This window comes from Podarcis gaigeae, assembly GCF_964106915.1.
Source record: "Podarcis gaigeae genome assembly, chromosome: 4".
In the NCBI taxonomy this organism is placed as follows: Eukaryota; Metazoa; Chordata; class Lepidosauria; order Squamata; family Lacertidae; genus Podarcis; species Podarcis gaigeae.
In genome coordinates this window covers 50,508,568-50,519,389 of record NC_139677.1, presented here as the reverse complement: position 1 = coordinate 50,519,389, position 10,822 = coordinate 50,508,568, and the positions used below count along the sequence as shown (strand labels likewise).

The 10,822-nt window shown below is 42.8% G+C and overlaps 1 protein-coding gene across 1 annotated transcript in view; it reads left to right on the top strand.

Annotated features, from left to right (window-relative positions):
• The first annotated feature begins 323 nt into the window (after positions 1-323).
• Positions 324-10,822, top strand: part of EFHC2 (EF-hand domain containing 2) — a 60,936-nt gene continuing 50,437 nt past the window's right edge. The window contains exons 1-2 of the mRNA XM_083734702.1: positions 324-546; positions 8,701-8,889. Of these exons, the coding sequence (XP_083590828.1) occupies positions 505-546; positions 8,701-8,889 (231 nt within the window). The 5' untranslated portion in view covers positions 324-504. The remainder of the gene's footprint in view (positions 547-8,700; positions 8,890-10,822) is intronic.

Sequence of the window (10,822 nt, the reverse complement as noted above, 5' to 3'; positions counted from 1 at the left end):
GGGACCTTAAGAGTGAATAAATACATGACGAATAGCAACAATAACAACCTCATTTGTACAAAGAAACCCTGGCCACTTGGCCTGAACTATATTATGCTCTGAGACTGCCTGAGTCTCTGAGGTAGCTTTGGCAATACGTATTTAACGCGGTGAAAAGGAAGAGAGAGACTTGTTTCGAAGTCGCGGGTGGGACCTAAGCTTCCAAACTGGAAGCGGCTGCTGCGAGGGGAGCAAATCAGCTGCGAAGTGAGGGGAGCAAAGGCTTGCCTCGTTGACGAGCTTGCAGCAAGCGGCGTGCGACTGCAGGGGGCGGCAGAGAGCAAGGGCGGAGCGAGCGGCGGCCCCCTTCCCGGCAGCCCTCTGTGACGTCAAAGGGGGGTCGCCAGGCAACCGGACTCCAAACAGCGCGCCGGCGCTTGCTCCGGCCTTGGGCAGCGCGGAGGGCGACCGGCCGGGTTCGGGCAGCAACACCAGCCCGAGGCGGCGGGCGGGACCGGGGCAGCCATGGCGCTACCGCTCCTGCCCGGGAACTCCTTCAACAAGAATGTAAGTGGGAGGTCGGCTTGGTTCCCGCCGCCTCCTCCTCCCCCGCCCGGGGGCTCCCCAAGTCCACGTCTCCGGCGCCGCCCCCCGAAACGCGCATTGCCTTCCTCCTCGCGGGAGCCGCGCCTCCACGTGCTCGCGCGGATCTCCTCCCGAAATCCGGCTCAGGAGGACCCGCCACGGATGAAACCCGAGACGTGATAACAACACCCCCCCCCCCTGCACTGGGCTCCCACTGCATGGCAGAACCACTTTCCTTGTATTCCCCTTTATGAAGCTGGGCAGGGAATGCCCCCCCCCCCAGCTCAGGTTTGGGGACTTGTCATTCAGCAGATAGGGTGGGGTGGGGCAGCACCAGAAGGTGAAAAGTGTTAAGAAGTGGGGTGGGGAGGAAGAGATATGAATCGCTTATCCCTTTCTCCTTTCACCCTCCCTGTGTGATTTGTAACATCACTTTTACATAGACCTCTTCTTTTCTACGAGGAAATGCCTTATGTTGAGATAGATCTCCGTAGTTCATCTCCTGCTGTCTCTATGTGCTGGCTGCCTGTGGCTGTGCAGAGGCAGAGAGGTCTTTCCTTAACCCTCTTACACTTTATAACAACTTTGGCTGCACATGCAACATGCATTTTCAGCACGTGGTTCACATCAAAGGAATGGTCACTTAAGGCGCTGGAAATTGTGGCTTGGTGAGGGATGAACTGCAGCTCCTGATATTCTTTGGTGTGGAGACATCTGCTTTAAATGCATGGCGTGTATGGGGCCTTTTGCAAGCTCAATCTTCAATATACCCCAAGCGTTACTGGCCACTCACACCTCCATATTCAACACAAAGGTACATGCATCAAAGGAATACTTCAGCAGGGGAGGCAGGTCCATTAGGGTGAATGAGGCACTGCCCTACAAACCTCAGCCTGCCCCCCCTTTGTCTTCCTTTTTACTTAAACACTCCAGGCTCTCATTTCCTCTTCCTTAGTATTGTTTCCTCTGTAAAACAAACCAGGGAAAATATTGGAGGCAAAGCTATAATTTGTTGGCTCTGTCTGTTATTGGCTCTGGCTCCACCCACTATTTGTCTCCCTGCCTTCTGCCCTGTCAGTCCCAATGGGTACCAGTTACTATTGGATTAATGTAAGGATTTTTGTGACTTGAAAGCAGCATGATTTGCATGGGCATAGAATCATAGAATTATAGAGTTGGAAGGGATCCAGAGGGTCACCTAATCCAACCTCCTGCAATGCTGGAATCTCAACTAAAACATCAATGATATATGGCCATCCAACCTCTGCTTAAAAATCTCCAAGGAAGGAGATTCCCATCACATTCCAAGGGCATCTGTTTCACTGTTAAACAGCTCTTACTATCAGAAAGTTCTTTCTGATGTTTAGTCAGAATCTCCTTTCTTGTAACTTTAAGCCATTGGTTTGGGTCTTACCACCTGAAGCAGGAGAAAACAAGCTTGCTCCATCTTCCACATGACAGCCCCTTAGATATTTGAAGATGGCTATCATACCTACCACATTCTACCAGCTTCTCCACAATCATGGGGGACTGTGTCAAAAGCCATACTGAAATCAAGTTACAGTACATCTGCAGCATTCTCATGATCCACCAAGCTTGTAACTCTATCAAAAAAGAAAAAGAAAAGAAAAAAAGAAATGAGATTCGTCTGGCATGACTTGTTTTTTTGAAGCCCAAGCTGGGTCTAAAAATGGCAACATCCTGTTGATTTCAGTAAGCGCTGAAGTCAAAGTCATAGATATATCTGTGTGTATTCCAAGAAAATATTTATGAATGGATTTGTACTATTATTGGAAGAAGCATAAATCTGCAGCGACAATTTATCTGCAGGGATTATTTGTTAAATGACAGGTTCAGGAGTTATTTCTAGGGTTATCCAATACAGTAAGGGCTGGATTTAAACCAGGCTTCTGCTTTGCTCTTTATTGAAGTGTATTCCATCACTTGGTTCCTGAAGTTCTTTGGAAGAAGTTTTAAAGGAAATGTTGCTTTTCCAGACTTTTTGTGAATACTGTAGTTTGTCTTGGTTATTAAAAATAGTTGGTTTACTCAGCAGAATGCAGAATGCATTGTAAGGAACTGTTAAGTGTTTACTTGTGTTTCCACAGGCACCTTGGTGATGGATTGTTAGCTAGGCAGCCACTTAACATTATTCCCTGCTGAATAGAAACTTCTTATGTCTTCTGTTTAGGCCAGGTTTGGGGTACTTTTAGATCCTGTCCCTTTGTACAGTAGCAACAAACACCTCTGACTATCGTATGCCAAAGCCAGACAAAACAGGACTATTATCTTTGTCTTTTGTTTGTGAGTGCCCAGACTCAGAGACATCTGGCTAACTTCTTTCTGTTGGAAGCAAAAGAGGAGGCTAAGCCTTAAAATGACCCTGAAAAATGATTCTTTATCAAATAATAATGTTTCTTCTCCCTGAGGAAGGTTACCATTTACCAAAATGTGTCAGAGCATTTTATTGTTTCCCAAGGGGTATTATTATTTGATAGAGATTTATTTTCCAGGACCATTTTGAAGCTTTGCCTCTTCTTTTGTTGCCTCATGTCACTGCTCCTTTAGTATCTGTTAGAAACAGAATGGTCTTGGGTCAGATCCCACAAAGCAATTCTTACATTTTTATAATAAATAATTACTAGCAGTCTGTTAGACCAAAAGCTGATTTTGGCCAGTTTCATTGAGCATGAGAGCTCTTATTCTTTTACAGTTCATTTTACAGCAGCCATTGACCTTGGTGGCAGCTTAGTGGCTGTTGGCCAGGCTGGCTGAGACTGAGGGGAGATGGAGTCCAACAATGTATGGAAGAAAGACATATCTCTCCCCAATGAGCAATAATGCTGTATGACAACTCCATAGGTTTCTAATGAGAAGAGCACTAGTTTCGTTTTCATAAGATACAACTCTACACCACTTCAGCAACAGAGTGGTGGTAGATCTCATTTTAAGATTGCTACTTTCCTCAGCGAGTGTATTGCTTTTGTGAGTACTGGGCACGTTGGTGTGATAGCATGATCAACTTGCGTCTCTGGATGTGCCGGTCTTTGTGCTGATTGTTGCTAATCCAAATGTAACAGCCAGGATCGGCACTATTTAAAAATTCTGCCCCATGATCTACACATTAAATCATTTTGTTATTGGATACTTCAGCTTGGTGTATGATGGTCATGTGTAAATGAAACAGCTTGTGCCCACCCACTATCTGGATGGGGGTGATATGATGGGGGTGAGATTCTCATCCTCCTCACCCGCTGTTACCAGTCACTACTACCCATCTGTTACTACTTTCAAAAACTGAAGGCATAAGCTGCCCTTTACTTCCTTTTTTTTTTTTTAATAAATTTTTATTAGGGGTTTTTACAAAATAAAGTACAAAGATAAACAACCTTTCTTTTATCTCAACAGAGTTTCATGACTTCTTTGGACTTCCTCACATCTCCCGCTGCCATTTTCATCATCATAAATTTTTCCCAGCAATTTATCATCTAATTTGCAAATTTTATAACCACTTATTTAAATATAATCCTCTGTAAATTAATTTCTCTTAATCTCACTTTACATCCCATTTCGATCCGATTTTGTGGTGGCCAATTATTTATGATCAAACATCCTATTTAACTTTCCACCAAATCACAATATTTTTGTAAATAAGTCTTAAATTTCCTCCAATCTTCTTCAACCCTCTCTTCTCCCAGGTCTCGAATTCTGCCAGTCATCTCAGCCAGTTGCATATAGTCCATCAGCTGCATCTGCCATTCTTCCAGAGTGGGTAGATCTTGAGTTTTCCACTTCTTGGCGATAAGTATCCTTGCTGCTGCTGTTGCGTACAAAAAGAATGTTCGATCCTTCTTTGGCACCATCTGGCCGACAATGCCCAGGAGGAAGGCCTCTGGTTTCTTAAGGAAGGTATACTTAAATACCTTTTTCAGCTCATTATATATCATTTCCCAGAAGACCTTCACCCTGGGACAAGTCCACCAGAGGTGAAAGAATGTTCCTTCATTTTCCTTACATTTCCAACATTTGTTATCTGGCACATGGCATATTTTGGCTAGTTTAACTGGGGTCATGTACCACCTATATATCATTTTCATTACATTTTCCTTCAGAGCATTACATGCCGTGAAGTTCATCCCCGTGGTCCACAACCTTTCCCAATCCTCAAACATAATATTATGCCCAATATCCTGTGCCCACTTTATCATGGCCGACTTAACCATTTCATCTTGTGTATTCCATTTCAACAGCAAGTTATACATTCTTGAGAGTACTTTAGTCTTAGGTTCTAACAATTCTGTTTCCAACTTCGATTTCTCCACCTGGAATCCTAGCTTTTTATCCTTTTTAAAAGTTTCTTGAATCTGAGCGTAATGTAACCAGTCTCGCACTTTGTCTTTCATTTTTTCCAAACTCTGCAGTTTCCAATTGTTGCCCTCTTTCTCTATTATTTCCCAATATTTCGGCCATTTGGCCTCCATATTGGGTCTTTTTCGGGCCTTAGCCTCCAGAGGTGATAGCCATCTTGGAGTTTTATTTTCCAATAGGTCTTTGTATTTTGTCCAGACATTAAACACTGCTTTCCTGACAATATGGTTCTTAAAGGCCTTATTGATCTTAACTTTGTCATACCATAAGTATGCATGCCAGCCAAATGCATTGTTAAAACCTTCTAAGTCTAACACATCAGTGTCCTCTAGAAGTAGCCAGTCTTTTAGCCAGCAGAAAGCTGCGGCTTCGTAGTACAACCTTAAGTCTGGCAGGGCAAAGCCCCCTCTTTCTTTCGCATCAGTTAATATCTTAAACTTAATTCTGGGCTTTTTGCCCTGCCAGACAAATTTAGAAATATCTCTCTGCCACTTCCTGAAGCACTCCGTCTTATCCACAATTTGCAATGTTTGAAACAAAAACAACATCTTAGGCAATACATTCATCTTAATAGCAGCAATTCGGCCTAACAAAGAAAGCTTCAATTTTGACCAACTGTCCAAGTCTCTCTTAATTTCAGACCAACATTTTTCATAATTATCCTTAAATAGACTCAGATTTTTTGCTGTTATGTTTACCCCTAGGTACTTTACTTTTTTAACCACAGTTAGTTCTGTTTCTCTCTGAAACCGTTCTGACTCTGCATCTGTCAAGTTTTTTCCCAACACCTTAGTTTTCTGTTTGTTTAGTTTAAAGCCCGCTACCTGACCAAAGTCCTGAATCAATTGTAACACTCTTTTTGTACTAGATTCTGGCTCTTGCAATGTCAAAACAAGGTCATCTGCAAAAGCTTTAAGTTTATATTGTTTCACTCCGATCTGAATCCCTTGCACCAACCGATCCCCTCTAATCAAGTTCAAGAGCACCTCCAGGACAGAAATAAACAGCAAGGGGGAAATCGGGCAGCCTTGTCGTGTCCCTTTTTCAATCTTAAACTCTTCTGTAACCACATTGTTGACTATCAGTTTTGCCTTTTGTTCTGAATAAATCGCGTCAATCCCATTTTCAAAACCCCGCCCCACTCCCATTTCTTTTAAATTCCCCTTCATAAATTTCCAAGAAATGTTATCGAAGGCCTTCTCCGCGTCTATAAAAATTAGAACTGCTTTAGTGTTAATATTTGTTTGCAAAAGTTCCAAAATGTCAATAATGTTCCTTGTATTAGCAAATAAATGTCTTCCTGGGAGAAAGCCTGCCTGGTCTTTATGAATTATCTCATTTAAAACTCTTTTGAGTCTTCCTGCCAAAACGTCAGCAAATATTTTGTAATCCACATTTAAAAGGGAAATGGGACGGTAGTTCTTAAGTTGTGTCTTTTCAGTTTCTGATTTTGGTATCAATGTGATGAAAGCTTCCTTCCACGATTCAGGCTGCCCTTTACTTCCTGATATCATCAGAGCCTTGCTTAGTTCTAGCCATTGGGGTAAGGTCAAGCGCCTGCTTAAGTCCCATTGTTTAAATGTGGCCCAGAGCTTTGTCAGGCTGGGCTGCCTGTATGCAGTACTAGCCTTCTTATGAAAAAGCATTGTGATGGATGTGATAGCTTTCAGAAATCATGAAGCATTATGCTGTCACAAACTTGAATCAAAAATGGGTAACTGAATTTGAGGAAAATTCCAGAAGGAGGTGCTTTGGCGTTGTGCCATCAAAACAAACATGCTGTATATTTTGAGTGTTGTCTGTGCTGGCACTACAAGCAAGACCAAGCTGAAAATAAAGCATGTTGGTTTTGATGGCACAATACACAAGCATCTCCTTATGGAGCATGGACACATGACTCCTGCTCTTCTGCAATGCTCTTCTTTTCCTTTGTTTGTTATTCTGTCAGTATGTCTCCAAAAAGATAAGCACCCAGCTCTTTTTGATTTAACCCAGCCATGGGCAAACTCGGCCCTCCAGATGTTTTTGGACTACAACTCCCATCAACCTAGCTAACGGGACCAGTGGTCAGGGATGATGGGAGGTAAAGGTAAAGATACTCCTGCCCGTACGGGCCAGTCGTGTCCGACTCTAGGGTTGTGCGCCCATCTCACTTAAGAGGCCGGGGGCCAGCGCTGTCCAGAGACACTTCCGGGTCACGTGGCCAGCGTGACGAAGCTGCTTTGGCGAGCCAGCACCAGTGCAGCACACGGAAACGCCGTTTACCTTCCCGCTATAAAGCGGTACCTATTTATCTACTTGCACTTGGAGGTGCTTTCAAACTGCTAGGTGGGCAGGAGCTGGGACCAAAAGATGGGAGCTCACCCCGCCGCGGGGATTCGAACCGCCGACCATGCGATCGGCAAGTCCTAGGCGCTGAGGTTTTACCCACAGCGCCACCCGCGTCCCCTTATGATGGGAGTTGTAGTCCCAAAACAGCTGGAGGGCTGAGTTTGCCTATACCTGATTTAACCCTTCTCCACCCTGAGCTGCCCAGCAAGCCTAACCTGCATGTTCTGAAAAAAATAGCATTGATCATACTTCTCTATAGTATTTAAGGTAATGTGTAGTTTGACTGCAGGTTGCCTCAAAGCCAAGTTTGGAGAGGCCCTTTGTCAATTTTAATAGTTCAGCTAAAGTCTGAAGGGAAAGTCTTAAGACTCCCTGCTGGAAACAGTGGTGGTTGTGGTGAAACTGACAAATAACGACTGTATGTTGTACTTTGAGGCTCCATCCATCCATCCATCCATCCATCCATCCATCATTTTATTTGTATGCCGCCTTTCCATAGTTCAAACCTCAAGGTGGCTTACAACATGAAAAAGATTACATAATTACAAACATAACCAAAGTAGTCAAACAATAAACGAAACATCAGAAAATACACAATCAAATTGAACAATTTCCACACAAATTGTAAGAAGATTTAAAATAAATATACGGAAAGTTAAGATCAATAACAGCAACAACAACCCCCAAGGACTCCGCCTAAACAATACCCGTGTCCAAGAGTCTGTTCAGCAGCCTCAGCTTTTGCAGCTGGAGTCAGTCAGGGCCCTTCTCTCCTAGGCTAGGTGGAAAAGACTGCAAGGCAAGAAGCAGGTCTTCCAGGGCTCACAGCCAAGATGGCTAGCCAGATTTAGCCCCCCATTTGCAGTCATAAATAAGATGCCACTACTTTTTCCACTTGTGATTTAGTTTTTTATGCCATGCAGTTGTGCCCTACCCCATACACCCAATAATATGGAAGACTTTAAACTAATAATAGAGCTGAGTGCTTGTGTTTTGCTATCTTTGCTTTACTCAGAGCCATAGATTCCACGGCATTCCTGTTATTTCAGACCTACAAGCACAACAACACTCAGTGGTTCCATTTCCACAGTTTTTTCCTAAAGAGGGCAATCCCATTCATTTCATGGCTTTCCATCTCAGTGCCGCAGAAATCAGTGGAATTGTTCGGCAGATATGCCCAGAAAAACTACTTCCAAGATGGACTGATTCTGTGTATCACATCTGAGTCAAGAAAATGACCAAAAATTTGACATGGGCATTTAGATTGAAATTAAAATAGATTTAAAGCCCTTTAATTATTATTTTATCATGATTAACATTCCTTCATGGATTCTGAATTGTGTGATTCAGAATCCATAGGTTTCATTCTTGTAACTGCAATCTAAAAATGCCCTTTTGTGTTTTCTGAAAACATTATTTATTTCCTCTTGGTTGCAGCTAGGGAAAGAAAAGTTCCATAAATCTCAACACTGGAGTTACTGCAATAAGGTTTCTATGTTGGTGGGAGAAGACAAACCTGGAATAGGAGGCGAACCTTTGCCTGGACAAAAGCTGAAACCAAAGTACAGTGTGTTTCCTAGAGGGGCTGGATGTGATGCGCCTTCGTGGGTAGCATTTGATAAACAGGTACAGTGAGACAGATTTGTTGGTTCACATTACTTGTATGTTTCCAGTGGCTTGTGTGTTCATCCCAGCATCCTTAGGTGAAACCTGAAATATGCGTAGCACTTAGAAGGGTGTAAAGGGTGAGCAACACACAACTGGGTGATGTTCTATACTATTGACATCTGACAGTTTCATGCTCTTGGACTGAATGCACAAGGGACATTTTAGGGAATAGGGGACCTTTATTTCAAATTATTTACAGTGGTGCCTCGCAAGACGAAATTAATTCGTTCCGCGAATTTTTTCATCTAGCGAATTTTTCGTCTTGCGAAGCACGAAATCCCATAGGAATGCATTGAAAATAAATTAATGCGTTCCTATGGTCAAAAAAAGCCCAAACAAAGCCAAATTTGGTACAACAAGAGTTTATTAAGTGCTCTTTAAAGTCACACATACTGTAAAGAGCATTTCAAAATTCAAACCCAGAATTTTTTTAAAAAAACAGCAGAGTGGCCCAATGGTCACAGAAAATCATAAAAATGCAGGAAAAAACCACAAGCTTCCAGATTCTTGCAAACCCCTCCCCAACTGTTCCCCCAGCCACCCAGCACACAGAAATTCAAATCCAGAATTTTTTTTAAAAAACAGCAGAGTGGCCCAGTGGTCACAGAAAATCATAAAAATGCAGAAAAAAACACACAAGCTTCCAGATTCCTGCAAACCCCTCCCCAACACCAAGTCCTTGAATTCCAAACACCCCAACCCAAAATCCACCCCCCCAAAAAAAAAGTTTTAAAAGCTTAACTTATCAAATGGCTGCAAAAGAAGTTTTGGAAAAGCTTCAAAAATCACCAAAGTCTTTAAAAACCTCAAAAAAGGCTACTATGTACACTGCCTTCTATGAGTTGCTCCTCAAAGTCAAGTCGCAACTGTATTAACGGTGTTAATAAAAAGGAAACAAACTTGCAAGACGTTTTCGTCTTGCGAAGCAAGCCCATAGGGAAATTCGTCTTGTGAAGCAGCTCATAAAACGGAAAACCCTTTCGTCTAGCGAGTTTTCCGTCTTGCGAGGCATTCATCTTGCGGGGCACCACTGTATTTGATACGATTTATGTACTGCTTAATTGACTAAAACCTTTAAGCAATTTACTCTCTTGAGCCAGTGATTCCAAAGAATCATAGAATCATAGAACTGTAGAGTTGGAAGAGACCCTGAAAGTCATCTGGTCCAACCTCCTGCAATGCAGGAGTCATATGCCCTACGTGGGGCTTGAACCCTCAACCCTGAGATTAAGAGTCTCATGCTCTACTGACTGAGCTATCCCACCAAAGAGATGGGCTGCAGGTAAAGGGGTCTGGATTGCAATTTAACTGCCAGATCTTGTGCTGCAGGCTTCTAGCATCTTTGGATCACCAGAATGTCATTCCTGAAATTCATTTTGTCTCTGATACTTTGGCTTATTTTCAGAATTCAGAGGTTGCTTTTCATCTCATAATTGTCACCTTCAGAGAGAAGCATCTGTCTAGATAGGAAAACAATTCCAGAGAGTATTTGCTATGTTATTGGCTGCTGTTTTATGTCATTCCCTGGGCACTTGCCTAATTCCAAAGAGCCCTACACACCTCACCCTGCCTTGCAATATTTTACACAATGATTTATTCCAAGGAAAACAGAAAAATGAATGAATTCCAATTTCCCCAAAAGTTCTTTTTGTCCCATTTAATTCACTTCAGCCCCAGATTTACCCTTCCAGTTTGTAAAGAAATCAGAGGTTGAAGAGAATTAAGCATTTGCTATTTCAGATAAACTGATTATGTAAACATCGTGGCATAAATTTGCTGTAACACTGACTCTGTGCTTTGTGAATGTGAAGTGCAGCAGCTGCTGGGCCACCCCATCCTGTGTACTAATATTAAGACACCTCTAGTCTTGGAAACAGAGCGTAAATGAATA